General features: G+C 55.9%; 3 protein-coding genes across 4 annotated transcripts in view; 1 reads left to right on the top strand and 2 right to left on the bottom strand.

Annotated features, from left to right (window-relative positions):
- Nucleotides 1–408: 408 nt before the first annotated feature.
- QPCTL (glutaminyl-peptide cyclotransferase like) lies at nt 409–9667 on the top strand. 2 transcript variants are annotated; one of them, XM_038382205.1, is made up of 7 exons: nt 409–606; nt 1656–1802; nt 5321–5608; nt 5872–6024; nt 6222–6321; nt 6849–6965; nt 7762–9667. In XM_038382205.1, exons 1-7 carry the CDS (start codon nt 424–426, stop codon nt 7905–7907), a joined length of 1134 nt encoding a protein of 377 aa, XP_038238133.1. In that variant the 5' UTR covers nt 409–423; the 3' UTR covers nt 7908–9667. The 2 variants fall into 2 exon arrangements, with proteins under 2 accessions (XP_038238133.1, XP_038238131.1); XM_038382203.2 differs by having other exon boundaries at nt 6732–6965.
- Nucleotides 9387–18548, bottom strand: LOC119847409 (peptidoglycan-recognition protein SC2-like). Its single transcript, XM_043501667.1, has 4 exons — nt 18514–18548; nt 11030–11232; nt 9838–9998; nt 9387–9581 (listed from the first exon to the last, which is right to left on the bottom strand). Exons 1-4 carry the CDS (start codon nt 18546–18548, stop codon nt 9387–9389), a joined length of 594 nt encoding a protein of 197 aa, XP_043357602.1.
- LOC122457314 overlaps nt 18115–23331 on the bottom strand; it is a 38525-nt gene continuing 33308 nt past the window's right edge. Inside the window, 1 exon segment of the mRNA XM_043501666.1 lies at nt 18115–18127. The gene's annotated coding sequence lies outside the window, so the exon portion shown is untranslated.

Here is a 23331-nt window from a genome sequence, read left to right as displayed (position 1 = left end):
TGGGTCAGACCAAAAGGTATGGTGGGGGGGGGTAGGACCCAGGTGCGCAGGTGGGGGTCAGACCCAGAGGTGTGTTAGGGCTGGGGGTGGTCAGACCCTGGGCTGTGCTGGGGAGGTGTTGGACCCAGCGGTGCATGGGGGGAGGAAGGGGTTGCACTGTTTAATATGCCATTATGTGATGAGGTGTCCTTACCTGGCCCCGCCCCATTGTGGGTGTGTCCTGTGGTAACCCCACCCCCAAGGGCGTGTCCCCGCCCCAGCAGGCGGCCGGGGGCTTTATCTGGGACCCGCTGCGTGGGGGCGTGGCTTCAGTTCGCCACGCCCCTCTGGCGGCGGGCTCCCCTCGGGTCCTCCCCCCGTGGGCGGGGCCTGGACGTGCCCCTCCCCGTGGGCGGGGCTCGCTGTCTCTCCGCCGGCGGCGCCATGCGGAAAGGGCTGGGTGTTGGGGCCCGGCGCGGCCGGGGAGGGGGGGGCCCGGAGCCCAGCGCCCCCCCGCGCCTCCTCGTCCTTCTGCTGCTGCTGCTGCTGGCGGTCGGCGCCGGCCTGTACCTGGGCTGGGGGTCCGGGGCCGGCGGGGGGCAGCCGCGGGGCCCGCCCAGCGCGCAGGTGAGGGGCGCGGGGCAGGGGGTGCGGGCCTGGGGCAGGTGCCCGGGGGCGGCGCAGGGTGTCTGGGGGCGGGAGTGCGGAGCATGGGGGGCAGGGTGCCCAGGGAGAGGCAAGAAAGTTGGGCTAGGGAGCGTGGGGCGTGGGGGGGCAGGGGAATTGGGGTATGGGGCGTGGGGAATGGGGGGGCAGGGGAGTTGGCGTGTGGGGCGTGGGGGGGCAGGGGAATTGGGGTATGGGGCGTGGGGAATGGGGGGGTAGGGGGTGTGGGGCGTGGGGGGGCAGGGGAGTTGGGGTAGGGGGTGTGGGGCGTGGGGGGGGCAGGGGAATTGGGATAGGGAGCTTGAGGCGTGGGGGGGGGGTAGGGTGCCTGGGAGGGATGGGGTGTACCTGCAGGACGGGCGTGGGGGCAGGGTGCCAGGTAATGGGGGTTGCAGTGAGGCATGGAAGGGGCAGGGTGATTGGGAGGGATGGGGTGTGGGGGCAGGGTGCCTGGGGGTGAGGGGGTGTTGCAGTGAGGCGTGGAATGTGCAGGGGGGGGCTGGGCAATGGTACAGCCATGTAGAGCTAAGATGGGGTGCAGTGTCGCTGAGTCCTAGGGGATGCTGATATGGGGCTGGCAGGCTGGGGGAGGCCCTGGGTGCCCAGAGCCCTCGGAGAGGCAGTAGCAACACCAGTGCTGGCATCTCCCCCCAACCCTTCCCTCCACTGACTCTAGTGGGGGCAGGAAGAGGCCCTTGAATTCTCACTGGCTCTTGTGCTCTGTTCTCAGTCACCCTAGCGGGGTCGTGCAGCACAGGGGGACGCAGTGGGAGGGCACCCCCCGTTCGCAGCTACTGCCTGTACTGGGGACGGGATGCCCGGCGAGCCCTAGTCACGGTGCAGAGCCCCATTGTGCTGGATGCTGTACGAACATGAGAAAGGAGACAACCGCTGGCTCGAGACCCGGACCACAGGACCCCTCTGCTGTCGCTTGGATGCCCTGGGTCTGTTCCTGGTGCCGGGGGTGTTTTGAATGGTCCATTGGATTCCAGCGCTGTTCCTCTCCGCAGCTTGGCCACAAGCCCCGGAGCCTCTCCAGCAGCCAGGTGAAGCGGCTGGCCTCCCTGGTGGACCTCCGGCGCCTCTGGAACTCCTTCCTGAAGCCCATGCTGATCGAGCGGTACCCGGGCAGCCCCGGGAACAGGAAGGTGCGGCAGGTGAGTGTGGGCTGTGGCCGGGCGAAGCCTTGGGATGTGTGGTCCTTGTGCTGTGCCAGAGATTGGGGCACATCCCGGGCTCAGAGGACACCCTGGAATATGGGACCCCAGAGTTAGCTCAGGCCCTGAAAACCCAAGAGGTTTGCACCAGCTGCAGCCAGTGGCTCAAGTCCAGGAATTGCTCTAGGGCAGCTTTGTCTGGTTTCAGGCTCCGGTGCAAATGACAGCTTTGCCTCCCTGCACCGGGGACCCTGGGCAGTCACTGCCATTGGTGCGAAGTGGGCGCGAGAGACCAGCTAACTCGGTATCCGCATGGCACTGGTGTTTGTGATTGCACAAGGACACGGCCCTGGCTGCAATGGGGCAGGGTTAGTCTGTGACCTTGTCTACGCTACACAAGCGCTATGGATATCGCTTTACTGGTATAGCTGTCCCAGCAGTGCCCCTAGTGTAGACCCAATGGACATTGACAAAAGAGTTTTGCCCGTGTAGGAACAATTTCCCTGAATGACACTATGCCAGCAGAAGTGCTCTTCCATGGACAGCTGCATCTACACGGGTTTTTTTTGCCAGTGTAGCTATAGCAGCTAGGGGCTGTGGTTTTTTTCTTTCCACACCCCAAACAACAAAGCTGTGCTGGGTTTGTGGAGTAGCCCCGGCCTGAACTAGAGATGCAGAAGATCTTTGGGGTTGGGTCTGCAGGACCTCTTGGGGAAGCTACGCCCTGTTTGAAGTGGGTGCCAAAAGCTCAGTGCATTTTGGAAGCGTCTGTGCCAGCGACAAGTCCATTGCAGACCCAGCATGTGGGGGTTCAAGCCCTTGAGAACTGGTTTTCCCCTTCTGCAAATATTTTTGCAAGTTCCAAATATTTTCCTGTCTCAAATCAGGACAAAAATTTCAGATATTTGCAACATCCCAAGACCTTTTCTTTGCCATTTTGGGTCAATGGAAACGGTTCGTTTTGATCAGTTTGCCACATTTATTTTCAGTTTTGACCTTTTTTCAGTCTGATTCGCCGAAATTTCAGAACAAAACTTTATTTTGAGCCAGAAAACGGGACTGTTTGAAGAGGTTGAAACGTTTCATCTGCACAGTTGAAACATTTTTTCAAGGTGGGAGTGTTGTCGAGCCTGACCCTGTGTCGTGAAATGTGGATGTGTTGATGTTTTTTGATGGAAAAATTATTTGTGAGAAATGTCCCAACTGGCTGGTGCGGGGGAGAGGGGAGGATACTGGGGATTTGGCTAGTTCCCCCCACCATCCGATCTCCTGATGAATGGACCCGGAGGCAGGATCGGGGGGACCGTCCAAGCCCCCCCAATTACTGAAGCCTGACAGTTCTCCTGCTCTGTGGAGATGGCTTCAGGGGGTGGAATTGCATGGAGAGGAGAAGACAGGCTGTGGGGTAGTGGGCCGTCGGGAATGCAGACAGCCGGGAGCTGGTGACCATGAGAACAGCTGGGTGCAAAGGTCCCAAGATACCTAGATGGGGTTCTGGGGCGGAGCTCATGGTGCACGTTGGTACCAATGGTGTGGGAAATAGGAAGGAGGCTGGGGTCGAGTCCTCAGTACCAGCTTTCTCGGAGAGGCTACTGGTTCCAGGCAAGCAGAGGGAACTTCAGAGTCTCACTGCCTGACAGAGAAGATTATTTCAACTTCTAAGCGCCACTTTGGACGAAAGAAGCTAAGTTGCCAAGGCGTGAGAGGCAAAGTCTTGTCTTGGATCCAAACCTGGCCAGGAGACAGGAACCAAAGAGCTGATTAAGGGTATGTCTACACTGCAATAAGAGACCTGTGTCATGACGGCAGCTGGCCCAGCTCAGCTGATGCGGGTTGGAGCTGTGGGTTTATAAAATTGCCGTGCAGATGTTCAGGCTCTGACCCCATGAGGCGGGACGGTCTCGGAGCCCAGACTCCAGCCCAAAAGCGAACATCTACATGGCAACTTTTAGCCTTGCGGCCCGAGCCCCAAGCGCCTGACTCAGCTGGCCTGGGTCACAGTGTAGACTGTTCCCTCATCTAGTGATCGTGTATTAATTATATTGATTACGTATCTTCCCAACCACCATGCTGAGGTTTGGTGGGCTCTTGGCCCAAAAGCAGGCCCAGTGTGGTTAGAATCACTAAGATCCGATGTGCATGGTTGCGACAGAAGTTCCCTCTAAGCTGCGTGGCCGCCATCTGTATTTTCTCACCGTACTACTGTCGGGGGGCCCTTGTCCCGTAGTTCACTAGGCTTTCTACCTGAAGCTTATTAGCATATATGTTAATTAGTTGCCATTGAATTCCTATGGTTCAACAGCTGCTGATGTTCCTGTCTTAAAGCTGGTGGTTACCTGTCAGCTGTTCAGGCATTACAGGGTTCTGTCTGGTGAGATCTTGGTTGGGGGTTAGCATCGTACGCTGAGGCTTCTTGGCCCGCATGCCTTGTTTAGCTAAGCTACTGTCTCACAGGCCAGAGGCTTGTATGCTCATTGCTTATACCTGTGGTGTACCTAGCAAATACTTGTAGGCCACAAGCCGTACCTCACATGATCAGTTTCGGTCAGGGCTAAAGGTCCCGTGTTGTTTAATATCTTTGTTAATGATCTGGCAGTTGGGGTAGTGGCAAAATTATTGAAGGTAGCCAGGAGTAGAGTGGACTGTGAGGAATTTAGCGAGACCTGAGCCAGCCTGGGGGGCGGGTGATGCAATGCCGAAGGAATTCACTGGTGACGGGCAGCGTAACGCATGCTGAATGCAAACTCCTCAGACTCTTCCCGGGTGCTAACCCAGGTGGATCCACTCAGGAATGGCCCCCATCTCATGTAGGATAACACCCAACAACATGGGTCCAGAGAGGGGGGACAAGTTGAGCAGAGCCTGGAAAACCTCTTGGGTGTAGCTGGGACCGATCTGGATGGTTACTCTGGAGTGGGACAAGCAAGAGGAGTCATGGTAACAATCTATCAAGTCTGGTAAAAGGAAATACTGCTTCCTGTGATGTGTGATTAGTCAGTGGAATTCATTGCCACAGGAATTAACCAGGGCTCAGAGCTCAGTAAGATTCACAAAGGAACAGAACGTTTGTATGGAGAACAAGGATATCCAGAGCAGTGGGTGGTCAGTACCAACAATCTAGTAGAGAGAGTGAACCCACGCCAGGGCTCGAGCCAGTCTCTAACTCGGGATGAGCCCAAACACGGGAGGCAGATTATCCCATGTTGGCTACTGCAGGGTTCTGTCGCCTTCCTCTGAAGCAGCTGGTGCTGGGCAGCGTCAGAGGCGGGATGCCAGGCTAGGTGGGCTGCGGCTCTGACCCTGTCAGGCAGCGCGTGGGGTCTGTCTTGGAGCATCCTAGCCCCATTGCACTGGGCAGATCCCTTTGGAGATGATGAGCATCTCTCCGACCCTGCCCCTTGCCTTAGAAGGGTGAGACAGTTTCCCAGCCCCCTGGCCTCCCTGCTGATATCCCCAAAACCGCTGACCCCTGATGCTCCTCCCACACGGCACCTGATGCTTTCTCTGTCTTGTCCCAGTTCGTTGTGGATAGCCTGGCCACGCTGGCTGCAGGCTGGCGGGTAGAGCTGGACGCCTTCGAGGACCAAACCCCGCGGGGTGTCGTAGGCTTTGCCAATGTGGTGGCCACGCTGGACCCCACTGCCGGGCGGCGCTTGGTCCTGGCCTGCCACTATGACTCCAAGTACTTCCCCCGTGACCGGCAGGGCCGCACCTTCCTGGGGGCCACCGACTCGGCCGTGCCCTGTGCCATCCTGCTGGAACTGGCCACAGCCTTGGACGCGGAGCTGCTGAAGGCCAAGGAGCAGGTGAGAGCTTCCCAGGTTGGGGGTTCTACTCTTGGCTTGGGGAAAGGAATGGAGTCTAGTGTGTAAAACCGGGGGGGATGGGAGCCAGGACTCCTGGGTTCTATCTCTGGCTCTGGGAGGGGAATGGGGTCTAGTGCTTAGAGCAGGGAAGCTGGGAGCCAGGACTCCTGGGTTCTATCCCTAGCTCTGCTGCTGTCCTGGGTGCAGTCCCCTCACCTGTCCCGCAGTGCCAGGTATTGAGCAAGCCCTGTGTCTCTTCCCAGGGCTCCGAGGTGACGCTGCAGCTGTTGTTCCTGGACGGCGAGGAGGCCTTCGGGGAGTGGAGCGAGAGGGATTCCCTGTACGGGGCGCGCCACCTGGCTGAGCACATGGCCAAGGCTCAGCACCAGCTGGGCACCAGCCAGCTCCAGGCTATGGTGAGAGTCACCTGCCTGTCCCTCTAGGGAGTTCTGCATGGGGGATCTTTCAGGCTGGAGGGAGATGGTGGGGGTGCCTGTCCGGGGTAGGCGGGGGGCTCAATCTGTCTGCACTGGATCTTGTACCAATCCCTACCTCAGATCCTCCTGGGGTGACTGGGCTCCTACAGATTTAACCCCTCGTTGCCTCCTTGCAGAGCCTGTTTGTCTTGCTGGACCTGCTGGGGGTCCGTCACCCGACCATCCAGAACCACTTCCCCCTCACTGCCTCCTGGTTCGACCGGCTCATTGGCATCGGTACCAAACCTTCCTTTCTTCCAGGGGTGGGAGGGGGCTTGCCCCCCCAGGCACCTGTAGTGGGACAGCTACCCCCCCGTCCCTCCCCCCCATCGCCAGTCCTGATGGTCCTGCATCTGTCTGACAATGAATAAAGGTGCCTGGGTTCTAGCCCCAGCTCTGGGAGGGGAATGGGGTCTAGTGGTTAGAGCAGGGGGGCTGGGAGCCAGGACTCCTGGGTTCTATTCCCAGCTCTGGGAATAGCTGGGAGTTGGGGATTCAGTCCCCGGGGCTGTGGACCTGGCCTGGACCTGTGGATCTTTCACCAACACTTTATTTCCCTCAAACACGACTTGTCAGGTTTGAAATCCCCCCTCCCTCCCCGGTGTTTTCTCCTGCTCCCGGAGACAGCAGCATCTCTATGTCCTCAGGGAGCTCTGGTGTGAGCGGCCAGGTGTGGCCCCCTGTGGGGCTCGTCCCGCCGCGCCCCCAGCCTGGCAGGTCCCAGGAACCAGCCCATTCCTCACCCTCTGCTTTGTGTCGCCCAGAGAAGCGTCTGCACCGGCTGGGCCTGCTGCAGTCCCACCCCCGGGAGCAGACGTACTTCCAGCGGGAGCCTGCCTATGGGCCTGTCGAAGACGACCACGTCCCCTTCCTTCGCAAAGGTACCTGTCCTACCCCTTGCTACCGGGCGTCCAGGCGTAGAGCAGTGTGGGATGGACAGCTGGGGAGGCCTCCCCGGGGGAGCCAGGGCAGAATGTGTGCACACAAAGCGTGGTGAGACTCCCCCAGGCTCCCGCACAAGCCTGGCCTCATGAGTGGAGCAAGGGACTGAGACCTTGGTTCAGGTTCTGGCTTTGCCACTGCCCTGCTGGGTGACTTTGCTGCTGTCTTCCTCAGTTTCCCCATCTGTGAAGTGGGTGGAATCATTCTGACCCCCTTTGTAAAGTGGTTTGGGATTCCCTGAGGACAAGGGCTATGCAAGAGCTAGGTGTTATTTACAGGGGTAAAATGCTTTATAGATGATGTTTGCCTGCCTGGCACGCTTCACCCCAGAGGTGGCTGCATTTTGAACTTAAGCTCTGGGATCCTTGGGGGTGAAAGACTTTATGAACACATCATTGCTGTATAGCCACTTGGCCCTGACTCGCTTGATGTCTCTGGCCAATCTGGTTCCCATAATGCACTTGGCCAGCTGCTCATTGCTAGGTCAGGGGAGCACATGGCTCCTAGATATAAGGTCAGGGCGTGCCTGAGGGCCTGGCTCCATCTGAGACAGTGTGTGGGTTTAGAATGTCGCACGTCACCCTCTAGTGGCTGGGCCACATGGGGATAATAGTCTACTACTGCTGACAATAGTGGAATTACTCCTGTAGCCCCAGCAGTGGAGGCTGGTGCTTGCAGTGATGCAGATCCTGAGTTGGATCCCTGCTGAGTATCCATGTATCTGTCTGGCCGCAGGAGTGCCGGTGCTGCACCTCATCGCCACTCCTTTCCCGTGGGTCTGGCACACGATGGAGGACACAGAGCAGAACCTGCACCCCCCGACCGTGGAGAACCTCTGCAAGATCCTGGCTGCCTTCCTGGCCGAGTACCTGTGGCTGTGACTACCCAGAGCCTCCCATGGCGAGGGGACCAACCCCTCCCTGGGCCTTACAGGATCCTTCGCCCTTCCTGGGCAGAGCTCCATGGGGCCAGCGGCCAAAACACCCTGGGGACCAGGCAAGGTGGCTTGCGGGGGCCCGGGCTGTGGCAGCCCCGCAGGGGCTTGCAGAGGTGTTACAGTGCTGGGAGGATGGGAAGGGAGATTGTGCTGAGTCTGTTCCGGGGCTGCAGCGGGGCTGTGGCCGGCCCAGGAGTGAAACCTTTTGCTTGAGCCCCTTGAGGCTGGGCCTTCCTGGGCTTTACATGCCCTCCAGAGCTCCAGCCGCCGGGGCCTGGACTAGCCTCTTCCCAGCGGGGGGCCTGGATCCCAGCTGGTTGCGTCCCCTGGGGTCCACGGCTCAGAAGCAGGAATAACTGGGCTGAACCTGGACTGTGCCAGGGGCAGGATACAGGGGGCTGCGGGGGGGCCAGACCTACGCTCTCTGCAGCGCGGCCTCCAGCTGCCGGCCCATCAGGGGGTTGCTCCTGTTTACAGGGCCCATCCAGCCCTGGGGTGCTGGGCTCCCAGCCTCGCTTGGGGGCTAATCCACTGTTACTCTCGTAACAAAGAGCTGCCCCATCAGTGCTGCTGCCCCCTTCCCATAGCGCCCCCACATGCTGGGCAGCCCTGGAAACTGTGGGGATGGGACGCTGCTGCTGGCATGGCTGTTCCCTCTGCTCCGGCCCCCTCCCGCCGGTCTCCAGCCGCAGCCCCAGCTCCCATCACCGGGAGCAAGCCCCAGCTCCCCTTCCCTTCCTGCCGGGCCTGTCTGTGTGTGACCCATGTGGAACCAGCACCGCCTTGGTTTCTCTCCACCTCCTTCCTCTGGACTGAGAGGTAGCACAGCCTAGTGGGCAGAGCACTTGACTGCACCCATGGGATCTGTTCCATGCTCTGACACTAACTGGCCCTGTGAATTTGGGTAAAACCCTTTCCCCTCCCTGTGCCTCAGTTTCCCCTCCCACCCAGTGTCTAGTTAGACTGGGAGCTCTTAGGGCAGGGACTGTCTGTCTCATGCTCTGTGTGTACAGCACCTGCTGCAAGGGGGCTTCTTAGTGCTAATCTGACAGACCATAATCACACCCTCTGAGCTCGCCCAGCCCAGCCCAGCGGTGGGGGGGTAGTTATGGTTTAACAGGAGATGAAATGATTCCTGGTGCTTCAACTTTTTATGGACTGGAAGCTGGTTTATTTTCACTGCTCAGTAGCTCCCAAGTAAAGCAAGTGCTAAGCCGCAGGGGCACTGGGTTAAAGGCAAATTGCACTTGAATTAAAAACCCCTTTGTGGGACTCTGCAACCCTCCCGCCGGGTCCTTCGCAGGCTGGTGGGTGAGAAGCGGGAGGCTGCCCCTTGCTGGGGGCCGGAGGTGCTGCTCAAGCAGGTAGAAGCCGCGGGCGGGGTCAGCGATGGGTGCAGGGGCTGCCCCGAGGCTGCAGGGACTCAGGCTTCAAACTCAGGCCACTGGCTTATGGCCTCGTAGAGAGCGTTCCTGGGGCATTCGGTTGACTTCACATCGCAATGCCCCTTCAGGGTGTAGGTTTCACTCAGGAAGCCCCCGGAGACAGCACATTGGATCAGGCTCTTGGCAGCGGTCGGGATGATGTCGGGCTGTTTCTGCAGGACACCAGCAGCCCCCTGTTAATTTCACACACCCCAGTCCCTCTCTGCTGTTCAGGGGTTGTGAAGGTGGCCTGAGTAAATAAACACCCTCTGGCCACGTTCTTGATTGGCCATTTCACAGTCTCTCCCCCCCAACCCCCCATTGCGTCTCCCCCACCCTTCCACGCACACATTTGCTTTGCCACGCTCCCCCTCCTCCTCCCTTTCCTGACCCTGTGCCCCAGCCCAGTGCCCCACCATGGTAGAACCAAGAGCAGCTGTGGACTTCCTAGTTCCCCTGGGGGCCTAGCAGGGAAATCTGTACAGACGGGACCCACGTATTGGAGATGCTGCCCAGGAAGCTGGTTCCCAGCGACTTGTCGTTCCAGTTCTTGGCATGGGCCCCCCTCGTTCTCCAGCCTCTGCCCTCGTAGACTGTCGTCTTTGCCGGTTAGGAAGCGGTGGGCAGAGCGCAGTGTGAGACCCGCCCAAGCATGTCGGCCGCACCCTCCCCTCCCCATCCCTCTTGGCAGCTCCCCCAAGGTTGTCGCTGGCCCTGCCCGGGTTTGAACCTGGGACCATCGGAGCTAGAAGCTCAATCCTCTGCCATGGAGCCAAAGACCCACTGAGGAAAAGGACTGGAATCGAGGGGCCCTAACCTGTATTGCACTGTTTGGCCATTAGGTGGCGCTGTGTAACACCCCTTATGGAAGGCACCGAGGGCCTCACCTGGACAGAGCTGGGGGTCGAGTGAGGGCTGTAACGGGCCCAGATGTGGGGCAGCAGAACAGCGCTGGGAGCTGCTGCCCTGCTGGAAATTCCCAGCTGGGTTTCCATCCCCTGATGTCACCATCTCAAAACGTTTCACGGAGCAAAATCTCTGGCCAGCTTTTTGTTGCGGGGCGTCAGGCCAGCTGCAGGGAAACACGTCAATAACGCCGGCACGGGGCGGTGTCACAGACGAGGAGGGCCCTGCGGCGTCTGTCAGCTGAGCTCCTGGCACAGCCCAGGGGCTCCCTGTGGCCCTCCATCCCCCCCCCCCACCAGCTCCATCACTTCCCCCCCTATCTCCCCCTGCCAGGGACTCTATGCCCCCACCCCCCTCCCCTCTTGCCAGGGTCCCATTCTCCCCCCACAGCTGGGGCTCTGGGCGCACCCTCCCCAATTCCATTTTTTCAGCCAAAAATATTAAATATAAAAATCAGATCTCTTCTCTGGAGCATCCCTACGGTGACCAGACAGCAAGTGTGGAAAAATCAGGGCAGGTGGGAGGTAATAGGTGTGTATATAAGGAAAAGTCCCAAACATCAGGACTGTCCCTATAAAATCAGGACATCTGGTCACCCTAAGAATCCTCCCTCCCCCAGCTGTCCCCCTGAGTGTGGTCTCTGCGGCTCCCCCACCCCCCAGCTACCTCGGTGCAATGGCCTGGAGTCTGTCTATCTGCTGAAAGGAGACCCCAGTCGCACCCCGCCCCCACTCACTTGTAGCTGATGTCAGACCAGCCCTCTTGTCCATGTGGTAGCTCTGGATGCCCCTGACTTCCCGGCTGCAGGAGTCCTGTGAGGTGCAACGGTTCCCTGCCCTGTGGTGGATGATGACATAGGGCACCAGGGTCCTCAGCGGGTCCCTGCTTCTTGGGGCCTGGGCCTCCCACTGGGAGCAGGAGATGATGGGGGGGGGCAGCCTGTCCCATGAAGGGGAGGGGAGAAAGGGTTGGATTAATGGGGGTGCCCCCACCTGCCCCAGCCTACACAGCAGGATCGGGCCCAGAGCTGGTGCTTTGGGTGGGGCTGGAGCCGTGGCGGTGGGGTGAGGGCCAGCAAAGGCTGCACACAGTGCATGGGGGATGCATAGCCCTGCATTAAATGTGACGGGGGTAGAGAGAGGCCTGGCCAGGAGCCTGCTCACCCCGCAGCAGCACCCGCCGCTGGCAGCAAAGGGGTGAACGGGGAGCCAGGCCAGGCTGGAGGGAGGCCAAGCAAGGGCTGGGCTGGAGATGGCGGGTGGGGCTGGTGCCCTGAAGTCACCCTGGGCTGGGGAAGCTCCCAGCCAGGGTGTGCGGCTCTGAACCCGTTTGTCCTCTATCCCCTCCGGTCATTTGCATCCCTCCAGCCTGTCCCCTCCACCCCGCAGCCTTTCTGCTCTCTCTGCATCTGGGAGGCCCCTGATCCTTCTGGTTTCCCACTGCTGACCCCCCTGCCCCTCTGCCAGATCCTTTCAGAGGTGGGGAGACCAGGATGGAGTCCAGTGCCCCAGGAACTGGAAGGTCAGAACATCTGACCGTGAGAAAAGGCTCATTGGGTACAATCAGACTGGGGAACTCCCTGCCACTGGCTGTCACTGGGCCAACAGCAGGATCCAGCAACGGATCAGAGATTTCTATGGGGAACGAGGACAGCCAGCGTCACAGTGGGTGGGACTGGATGGTCTCCTGCCCCAGGACTTGGTGCCGCTAACTGATGGGAACAGAAAGGAAATTCCCCAGTAGCCAGGTTATTCCATCATGAGCCACTAGGGGGTGTCTGGTGCCTCCCTCTGGAGCATCTGGCACTGGCTGCTGCTGGAGCCGGGACACCGGGGTAGATGGGCCCTGCTCTGATCCAGGGGGCGATTTCTAGGCTGCAGGGACATTCCCAGCACAAAATCTGCTAACGGGGCCTTGGTGGGAGCTGGGGACCAGCTCATGTTGTTACTGCTCCCCCCTCCCCACCCCTTTGCCCCTGCTCTCCCCCACCCTCTTTCTGCCCCTGCTTCCCCCTCCCCAGTCCCCTTTCCCCTGCCCTCCCCAAACCGCCTCAGGGCCAGGTAGTTGGTCAGTAAACCGTCGTGGCGGGAGCCCAGCCACCGAGGAGGAAGGAGTGGGGGGGATTTCACCAGGGGGCTGTAGTTGCTGAAGACCCAGCCGAGCTCGTGCAGCAGGGCTCAGGGCCGACAGACTGCGCTCTGAGTGGAGGGAGCGATTCTGGCCTGGCAGCGCAACCCTAGGGGCAGAACCTTCATCCCAACGTGGGCAAGGCTGGGCACAGAGCACAACCTGGCCGGGAGAGTTGGGGAACACTGCACGGGGGGGACAGCATGTCAGCCACCGTCCGTGCCGCCATTTCCTGCTCCAACTGATCCAGACACGCCGCCTGCCCCAGCTCCCCTGAACTCCACTGCAGGGCACTAAGGCAGCTCCTGGAGATCCCAACCTAGATCTGGGCCCCGTCGTGCCAGCTGCTGTGCAGATACACAGAGACTGGGAGGGGGCCCCATCGCACCGGGTGCTGCACAGACACACAGTAACTGAGCTTGGGGCTCTGTCATAACAGATGCTGCAGCGAGAGCCAGTCCCTGCCCCAAAGTTTCCAGCTTTTGTCCTGATGTAACTGTGGGGTGGTGGGGCTGGTTTTGCTGATAGTTATACCAGTACAACAGCAGTGTGTGTGCGATGACACCAGGATATAGGTGCCTGGTACCAGGGTCAGACCCGTCTACCCTTCTCGTCCAGGAATAGTTCTAGCTGGGTTGCAGGGCTATAATTGTACCCCCACCGGGGCTGTAATGTGTTAGCTAGCTGGTACAGTTACACTCCTATAGCATTTGTGTGTGGATGCAGCCGGCCCATGGGGTGACCTTGGCAAAGTCCCGGCCCCGCCCACTAACTCAGTTTCCCTCTCTGAAGTGGGGATAATGACACAGCCTCCCCTGCACAGCGCAGTGAGATAGAATCATAGAAGATCAGGGTTGGAAGAGCCCTCAGGAGGTATCTAGTCCAACTCCCTGCTCAAAGCAGGACCAACCCCAACTAAATCATCCCAGCCAGGGCTTTGTCAAGCCTGACCTTAAAAACCTCTAAGGATGGAGATTCCACCACTTCCCTAGGGAACCCTCCTAGTGAAATAGTGTTTCCTAATATCCAACCTACACCTCCCCCACTGCAACTTGAGACCATTGCTCCTTCATCTGCTGGGGAGAAGGGCAGTCGAGTGCCAGGTGCTGTGAGCCTCATGGCCCCGCATGGGGGGGCTGTAGCCGCCCCAGGCTAGGAGATGGCGGGAGCTCCGTGTAGCTGAGGAAGGGGCGATGATGGTGTCACCGCTTAGGGCAACTGCACCGGTCCTGCCCCTCCGTGGGCTGGCCAGGGCACCTGCCCTGGGCTCCTGGCACGCCAGTCGCCGCCTCTCGGGGGCGGGACCTGCCTCACTCTCCCTCCTGCCGGGTGCTCCAGGCTGCCTGGTTTTCTGTTGGCACGGTGATATCCCCAGCAAGTCAGACTGGCTGAGCCGGCTGCTTTCCTGCCCCCTACGAGGCTACAAGCCCCGTGAGCTCCACAACTCCGGCCCCACCAAGCTTCCCCCAAGCAGCTTACGGTGACAGCACTGCCGAGAACACGGGTTAAACCAATCAGGGAACCCACCCGCCTGCTACTGGGCTTACCAGGGATCCCTCCCCTGACTCCAGCCAGGGCTCCGGCCAGGATGCAGCCCCTCAAACCCACCCAGGGGCTTTTCAGTGCTTCCAAGCTTGGCACAGCTTCTGCTGCAAACACGTCCCCTGGGAATCTGTGAGTGCCACAGGCTGGTTCCTTGATCTGGGAACAGATCATTCGCAGCCAGTGGCTCACTCCTCAGGGCATCGCTTCGAAAGGCCAGGGGCAGAGGTGGGAATTTGCATCCCCGCCTTGGCCGGTCGGTTGTTTTACAAGTGTCCTGTGATGGTCCTGACCCTTCCCAGGGTTTGCTGGAGTCACATCTCCCCCAGAGGAATCACATCCCATCCCCCCAGACTCCAGACCCATTCGTGTTTGTAATACAATGAACTCCGAAAATACCCACACTTTGTCCAGCCTGCTTTGTGCAGGGTCTGGGAGGGAACGGCTGTCACTGGCCCATCTCCCGCTTCAGAACTGGGTGGAACCAGATGCTGTCTGGCACCCTTGGGGAACCCATTGACTTAGTGCCTGGACAGGTTTCTCCCCTGCCTGGCGTTTCTGCCATGGCCTGTCACAATGTCACGTTTCGATGTTGCGTTTAAAAAGCATTCTGCCATCACGAAGCACCCGGCCTTCACAAACCTGCCCGGTCGGCTAGCAGCCTCCTGCCCCAGTTCTCTCTAGAGCCCCTGGGCCGATCTCTCCCACACCCCTCCTTACCCTGGGTGCCCCCAAATCTTTTCCTTCCAGCACCCAGTTTATTTTCTTGACTTGTGACACGGCTTGGCTGCCTTATTAACGCTGAGGCGTGTCCTGCTCCATCACATTCTTCGGGTCTTCCTTGCACTCAGCCAGCTTCCCCGGTGCTCCCAGCATCCCCGCAGCCAATAGCTCCTGTGCTGGCCGATGAGTGATTCCACCATCCTCCACCCGTTTCTGACAACCCCACGTCTGCACCGTCTCCTCGGCTCCTTCCCCTCGCCCGCCTTCACCTTTCCTTGCAGCGCTCACCAGCCACCCGTTGACTTCCCCATTCTGCGGCTTCCCTTTCTGAGCATTTTCTGTCACTTCCTTAAGCTTCTGATTAAAAGCCTCGCGCGCCCGATGCTGAGCTGCCGCCCCGGGTCACGCTTTCCCCTCTACTCTCTGGTCAGCCTCAGAGACAAGCAGCGCACACGTGTGATCCCGCGGGCTGGCCGTACCCGGTGCGGCCCCAGAACCTCAGTGCATAACAGCACATTTCTTTACAAACAATCCAAGCGCTCCTTTACTACTTCGGCCATTCTTCGCCCGCATTTCACTCTTGATGGCATTAACGTTTCTCTGGATCTAGTCTTACATCTCTTCTTCAAACTTTTCCCCTCCCCTGTAGGCCCCTAGACTGTCCCAGTCAGAGTCTCCCCACATGGCTAGGTCTTTACTCCCAACACAGAGGTTGTGACCCTGCCCTGTTCGGTTCCAGCCAGTAAACTTGGGTCGGAGGATACCCCAGGGAAGCAGATTTATTACCAATTCAGCTTCAATCTTACTTCCTACTTAAAGAGACCTCAAGGACCCAAGCACCGGCCAATATTTATTAGTTATTAGTACAGCAAACAAACAGAAAGGCAGATCCATTACCAAGTCTGCTAAACCAAACCTTGCAGCCGTTGACGTAAACGACAGACTGATCCCCGTAATGTCTTTTGCCACTGCTTGCGTACAGCTTGGACTACTTATAGGTAATTTAGTTCCAGCTTATCACTTCCTCTTGCCCAATGCAAGACTACAAATCCATCGGTATCTGGTAAATTTCATAGACTTCCCAGCACACAATCACACATCTGCTGCTTAAACATAAACTTTTACCATCACTATGTTATTTATACATTTTCATTTGTTTGCGGTTGGTACATTTCTCGCACAGTCGCGTGGCAACGCAAATAACAGGGCGCTAGACTAAAAATTTTAGCAAATTGGCATTTTTCACAGCTGGTGAGAGTTTAGCAGCATTCCCAAAGCATCTTGGGAGTTTGGGTCACCAATAGGCCTGAGGTCTGATAGTAATTTGGCCTCTATCAGTCAACAAACCTTTGTACTAGTATAACGGCATCCCCATGGAGGGGTTGGGGGGGTGCTGTAATGTTTTAACTAGACCGATACAGTTAAAATCCTCAGGCTTTTGCATACAGACATGGCTGGCCTGCGGAGTGACCTTGGTTAAATCATGTTCCCCTTGTGTGCCTCAGTTTCCCCATCTATAAAGTGGGGATAGTGATGCCAACTTCCTTTGTGAAGGGCGTTGAGATCTGCTGGAGAAAGGGGCTAGCTCAGGGCCAGGTGTTATAACTAGGGAGCAAGAGGGTCTGTCACTGCCCCAGGCTAGCAGATCGTGGGAGCTCTGCAGAGTGGAGAGACGGTGGCAGACATGGGCAGCAGAGGGCGCTGTGCTGGGCTCCTGTGGGGCAGGTTGGTGGCAGAAGGGGAGAATCCAGCAACGCACCCAACAGCCAGTTTCCCCGATGCCTGCCCCTGTTGTCCCCGATGCCTGCCCCTGTTGTCCCCTTTACTGGGCAACACAGTATGGGTAGGAGTTGAGCAGCACTAGTGGTGAAAGAACAGATTAAGGACTATTTAGAAAAGCTGGACGTGCACAAGCCCATGGGTCCAGATCTAATGCATCCAGGGTGCTGAGGGAGTTGGTTGATGTGATTGCAGAGCCATTGGCCAATATCTTTGAAAATTTGTGATGATCGGGGGAGGTCCTGGACGATTGGAAAAAGACAAATATAGTGCCCATCTTTAAAAAAGGGAAAAAAGAGAACCCAGGGAACTACAGACTGGTCAGCCTCACTTCAGTCCCCGGCAAAAACATGGAGCAGGTCCACAAGAAATCCATTTTGAACCACTTGGAAAAGAGGAAGGTGATAAGGAACAGTCAACGTGGATACACCAAGGGCAAGTCATGCCTGACCAACCTGATTGCCTTCTATAATGAGATAACTGGCTCTGTGGATATGGGGAAAGTGTAGGGTTGTGATATATCTTGACTTTAGCAAAGCTTTTGATACGGTCTCCCACAGTATTCTTGCCAGCAAGTTAAAAAAGTATGGATTGGATGAATGGACTATAAGGTAGATAGAAAGCTGGCTAGATTGTGTGGCTCAATGGGTAGTGATCAACGGCTTGATGTCTAGCTGGCAGCCGGTATCAAGTGGAGTGCCCCAGGGGTCGATCCTGGGCCCAGTTTTGTTCAACATCTTTATCAATGATCTGGATGATGGGATTAATTGCACCTTCAGCAAATTCACAGATGACACTAAACTGGGGGAAGAGGTAGATATGCTGGAGGGTAGGGATAGGGTCCAGAGTGACCTAGACAAATTGGAGGACTGGGCCAAAAGAAATCTGATGAGGTTCAACAAGGATAAGTGCAGAGTCCTGCACTTAGGAAGGAAGAATCCCAGGCACTGCTACAGGCTGGAGACCGACTGGCTAACAGCAGTTCTACAGAAAAGGACCTAGGGGTTACAGTGGATGAGAAGCTGGAAATGAGTCACCAGTGTACCCTTTTTGCCAAGAAGGCCAATGGCATATTGGGATGTATAAGTAAGGGCATTGCCAGCAGATCGTCAGGGTGGGAGACCACGCCCCTCTCTACGATACTTCCGGGGTATCTTGGTTCAGGGGAAAATTAGCTCAGCGTTACTGGTTCAGGCCTGCAGTCAAGTCGAGCAATGGTAGAGAGTCTGTTTGTCCGGGGCCTTCATTCAGGGCAGGGCTGCCGTCGAGTAGGGGCTCTGGCCTACAGTCAGGGAGGCAGAGCAGCAGAAGGTCCATTTGCTTGGCCCTTGATCAGGGTGGAGCAGCAATCAAGTAGGGGGGCTCTGGCCTACAGTCCGGCAGAGCCGTCGCAGTCTAGGGGAGGTTAGCTCTCTGGTGGGAGAGTCAGCACAACCATCTGGCATCCTGATTCAGGCGGGTGCCAGACCAATCAGGCCTCCTGACAACGAGGTGGGGAGGCTGCCACTCCTAACGGTGGGATGGCGGTGGTAGGGGAACCCAGGCCCTCTCGCTCCACTGCGTCCCAGCCCAGGGCCCTAAACAGCGGCAGAGTGGTCCGCCACTGGGTCAGCGGGGAAAATCCGACCGCAACACGCTGGCCGGCTTGTAGTCAATAACACAGCTGAACCCGATTCGGCTGCCCTGGGCTCCTTGCTACATGCCCAGTCCATGTGTACATGGGTTCCAGGGTTGTTGTTCACTTTGCTGGGGTAGATGGCTAGTGGCAACCCCACCAGCTCCTCGGAGTCCCCGGCGTCTGGCAGCTCCGGCACCCCTCTGGCTCTCTGTCAGGATAGCGCTCTCCATTAGCGGAGCAGGGAAGAGACGTCCTGCTCCTCCGGCAGCTCTCTCCCAACTGAGCTGGAGGGCCGGCCTTTTATAGTTCTGCTTCCTGTCCCGCCCCTCTGCTTCCGGCAGGTGGCATGTGGTGGGAGACAAGCCTGCTTTCTGCAACCCTCCTGCCCCCAACAATCCACTTCAGCAAGTCCCAAAATCAAATCCACTTACCGGGGCCTCCTCTCCTCTTTGCGCTTCGCCAACATCCAGGGTAGAAAAGAGCTCCTGGCCTGCATGCATCTCTGACCTCCGAGTCATCTCCTGCCTCTGGGTCCCCCTCCACATCCTCGTCCAAGATTTCCTCCTCCTGGCTCGGTCCACTCTCGACTGGAACGCGAGCCACTGAAGTATCCACAGTGGTGTTAGCAATGGAGGTGGGGTTGCCGCGGAGTATCATGTCCAGCTCTTTGGAGATCCAGCAGCTCATAGGAGCAGCACCGGAGTGGCGGTTTGCCTCCCGCGCCCTGTGGTAGGCGTTCCGCAGCTCCTTCACTTTGATCCTAAACTGCAATGTGTCCCGGTCATTGCCCCTTTCTGTCACACATCGTGAAATCTGTCCGTAGGTGTAATGATGCTGGTTCTGGCGGGACCCAACTGAGAGTGCCAATTCAGGACAAACTGCTTCAAGCAGGGCAGTTACAGCCGAAGGCTGGGGGTTTTCCACCTCTAAGGCAAACCAAACCAGTCAAACAGAGCAGACTTTGGTCTCACCCCACTGGCTCACCACAACTCACACAAGCAATTCCCTCAGACACTCCAGTTTCCTAGTATCACCACCAGTACCACTTGTTATGGGGACAAATGGTTATGAAAACCAATACCCCAGTAAAAGAAAAAAGGTTCTCCTGATCCCAAAGGACCAAGCCCCAGACCCAGGTCAATATACAAATCAGGTCTTATCCCAAATCACGCTGTTGCCAATCCTTTAGAATCTAAAATCTAAAGGTTTATTCCTAAAAGGAAAAAGATATAGATGAGAGCTAGAATTGGTTAAATGGAATCAATGACATACAGTCATGGCAAAAAGAAAAGGAGTACTTGTGGCACCTTAGAGACTAACAAATTTATTAGAGCATAAGCTTTTGTGAGATGCATCCGATGAAGTGAGCTGTAGCTCACGAAAGCTTATGCTCTAATAAATTTGTTAGTCTCTAAGGTGCCACAAGTACTCCTTTTCTTTTTGCAAATACAGACTAACACGGCTGCTACTCTGAAACCTGTAGTCATGGCAAAGTTCTTGGTTCAGGCTTGCAGCAGTGATTGAATAAACTGCAGGTTCAAATCAAGTCTCTGGAGAACATTCACAGCTGGGATGCGTCTTTCAGTTCTTGGTTCAAAGCTTCAGTGTAGCAAAGTCCCTCCAGAGAGATGAAGCAGGATTGAAGACAAGATGGAGGAGCTGCAGCAGCTTTTTATAGTCTCTGGCCATGTGGTCTTTCTTTCTTTGTCCCAAAGACAAGCTGTCCATCACGTGGCCTGGAAAAACCTCTGAGTTCTGTCCATAGGCAGGTCCCTGCATACCTTGCTGAGTCGCAAGGTGTGTCTGCCTTCTCTCAATGGGTCAATTGTGTAGCTGATGGTCCTTAATCAGCCATCAAGCAGCTAGGCATTGCATTCGATGAAATGAGCTGTAGCTCACGAAAGCTTATGCTCAAATAAATTTGTTAGTCTCTAAGGTGCCACGCAGGGAAGAAAGGTAAGCAGCAGGATACGGACCCTGGACTTCAGGAAAGCAGACTTTGACTCCCTCAGGGAACAGATGGCCAGGATCCCCTGGGGGACTAACATGAAAGGGAAGGGAGTCCAGGAGAGCTGGCTGTATTTCAAGGAATCCCTGTTGAGGTTACAGGGACAAACCATCCCGATGAGTCGAAAGAATAGTAAATATGGCAGGCGACCAGCTTGGCTTAGTGGTGAAATCCTAGCGGATCTTAAACATAAAAAAGAAGCTTACAAGAAGTGGAAGGTTGGACATATGACCAGGGAAGAGTATAAAAATATTGCTCGGGCATGTAGGAAAGATATCAGGAGGGCCAAATCGCACCTGGAGCTGCAGCTAGCAAGAGATGTCAAGAGTAACAAGAAGGGTTTCTTCAGGTATGTTGGCAACAAGAAGAAAGCCAAGGAAAGTGTGGGCCCCTTACTGAATGAGGGAGGCAAGCTAGTGACAGAGGATGTGGAAAAAGCTAATGTACTCAATGCTTTTTTTGCCTCTGTTTTCACTAACAAGGTCAGCTCCCAGACTGCTGTGCTGGGCATCACAAAATGGGGAAGAGATGGCCAGCCCTCTGTAGAGATAGAGGTGGTTAGGGACTATTTAGAAAAGCTGGACGTGCACAAGTCCATGGGGCCGGACGAATTGCATCCGAGAGTGCTGAGGGAATTGGCGGCTGTGATTGCAGAGCCCTTGGCCATTATCTTTGAAAACTCGTGGCGAACGGGGGAAGTCCCGGATGACTGGAAAAAGGCTAATGTAGTGCCCATCTTTAAAAAAGGGAAGAAGGAGGATCCTGGGAACTACAGGCCGGTCAGCCTCACCTCAGTCCCTGGAAAAATCATGGAGCAGGTCCTCAAAGAATCAATCCTGAAGCACTTAGAGGAGAGGAAAGTGATCAGGAACAGTCAGCATGGATTCACCAAGGGAAGGTCATGCCTGACTAATCTAATCGCCTTTTATGATGAGATTACTGGTTCTGTGGATGAAGGGAAAGCAGTGGATGTATTGTTTCTTGACTTTAGCAAAGCTTTTGACACGGTCTCCCACAGCATTCTTGTCAGCAAGTTAAGGAAGTATGGGCTGGATGAATGCACTATAAGGTGGGTAGAAAGCTGGCTAGATTGTCGGGCTCAACGGGTAGTGATCAATGGCTCCATGTCTAGTTGGCAGCCGGTGTCAAGTGGAGTGCCCCAGGGGTCGGTCCTGGGGCCCGTTTTGTTCAATATCTTCATAAATGATCTGGAGGATGGTGTGGATTGCACTCTCAGCAAATTTGCGGATGATACTAAACTGGGAGGAGTGGTAGATACGCTGGAGGGGAGGGATAGGATACAGAAGGACCTAGACAAATTGGAAGATTGGGCCAAAAGAAATCTAATGAGGTTCAATAAGGATAAGTGCAGGGTCCTGCACTTAGGATGGAAGAATCCAATGCACCGCTACAGACTAGGGACCGAGTGGCTCGGCAGCAGTTCTGCGGAAAAGGACCTAGGGGTGACAGTGGACGAGAAGCTGGATATGAGTCAGCAGTGTGCCCTTGTTGCCAAGAAGGCCAATGGCATTTTGGGATGTATAAGTAGGGGCATAGCGAGCAGATCGAGGGACGTGATCGTTCCCCTCTATTCGACACTGGTGAGGCCTCATCTGGAGTACTGTGTCCAGTTTTGGGCCCCACACTACAAGAAGGATGTGGATAAATTGGAAAGAGTACAGCGAAGGGCAACAAAAATGATTAGGGGTCTAGAGCACATGACTTACGAGGAGAGGCTGAGGGAGCTGGGATTGTTTAGTCTGCAGAAGAGAAGAATGAGGGGGGATTTGATAGCTGCTTTCAACTACCTGAAAGGGGGTTTCAAAGAGGATGGCTCTAGACTGTTCTCAATGGTAGCAGATGACAGAACGAGGAGTAATGGTCTCAAGTTGCAATGGGGGAGGTTTAGATTGGATATTAGGAAAAACTTTTTCACTAAGAGGGTGGTGAAACACTGGAATGCGTTACCAAGGGAGGTGGTAGAATCTCCTTCCTTAGAGGTTTTGAAGGTCAGGCTTGACAAAGCCCTGGCTAGGATGATTTAACTGGGACTTGGTCCTGCTTTGAGCAGGGGGTTGGACTAGATGACCTTCTGGGGTCCCTTCCAACCCTGATATTCTATGATTCTATGATTCTAAGTCCTCCTTTTCAACTTGTCTGGGGTGTCACCCAGAAGCATAGTACAAGTTTGAACTACAGACAGTAGAGAGCCAATACTTATAACTTAAAATACAAAAATGATACAAGCATATAGACAGCATAATCATAACCAGCAAACCATAACCATGCCTTAGACACCTTATTTGACCCCCTTTATACAAGATTTGGTGCCACTACAGAACCTTGGTTGCAACAATGTTCTATATGGTCCCAGTTCAAGTCAATAACGTCACAGTAGGTATCATAATTTCTACGTCCGGAGTGCAGCTGGGACTGCACAGCCTCCTCTCTCCAAATGCTGATGAGGTCCAGCAGCTCAGCATAGCTCCAAGCAGGAGGATCGCCTGGTGCGGGGAGCGGGCCTGGCCACCTGGAAAGATGTGCTGAGACCACTGCACGCATCACCAAGCAAACAGGAAGGGGACTTTCAAAATGGCAAAGGAGTTTACGGGGTGGGGATGATGGATGGTCACCTGAGGGCAAGGCAGTAGAGTTCAAACCGATGACCAGAGAGGCGAGAGCAGGCATTGTGGGACACCTCCTGGAGGCCAATCGCAGTGCCGTAATCGACCTCGGTGTCTACACTGGCACCGCAGCCCTGTAGCCCCGGTGGAGAAAGTTTTTTAAACTGTGCAGTGCTTTTTTTAAAGCACTGCAACTGCACTTTTTCCGCGCACTAAGTGGCTTGGCCGTGTGTACACCTCACCACTTGCAGCGCAGAAAGAATTACTGTGCAGAAACTTGCCAGTGTAGACAGGGCCTAAGGAAACAGTGCCATGACTTTAAACCTCCTGTTTACAGGAAAAAAACAAGGATGTGTTTTGGAGTGGAATAAAAATGCACCTTTTAAAAATGCTGTAACAGTTTTAACACATAATGAAAATTATATTAAGCTTAAACATTTTAGATTTTTGTTGCATTATCAGACTGGTTTTGTTCTTAAATGTTTGCAGCCCACAGGCTGAGACATAGATACATGCTTCTGAGTTTGTTTTGGGTCTAGAAGCTGTATTAAAAATAATGCTTTATAAAAACAAAAAGGTTTTTTCGTTTGTACTTTGTGTTTGTAAGAAGACAAAAA

Source organism: Dermochelys coriacea, chromosome 23 (genome assembly GCF_009764565.3).
Source record: "Dermochelys coriacea isolate rDerCor1 chromosome 23, rDerCor1.pri.v4, whole genome shotgun sequence".
In the NCBI taxonomy this organism is placed as follows: domain Eukaryota; kingdom Metazoa; phylum Chordata; order Testudines; family Dermochelyidae; genus Dermochelys; species Dermochelys coriacea.
The sequence above is the reverse complement of the archived record's forward strand: the minus strand, read 5'-3'. Positions and strand labels throughout refer to the sequence as shown.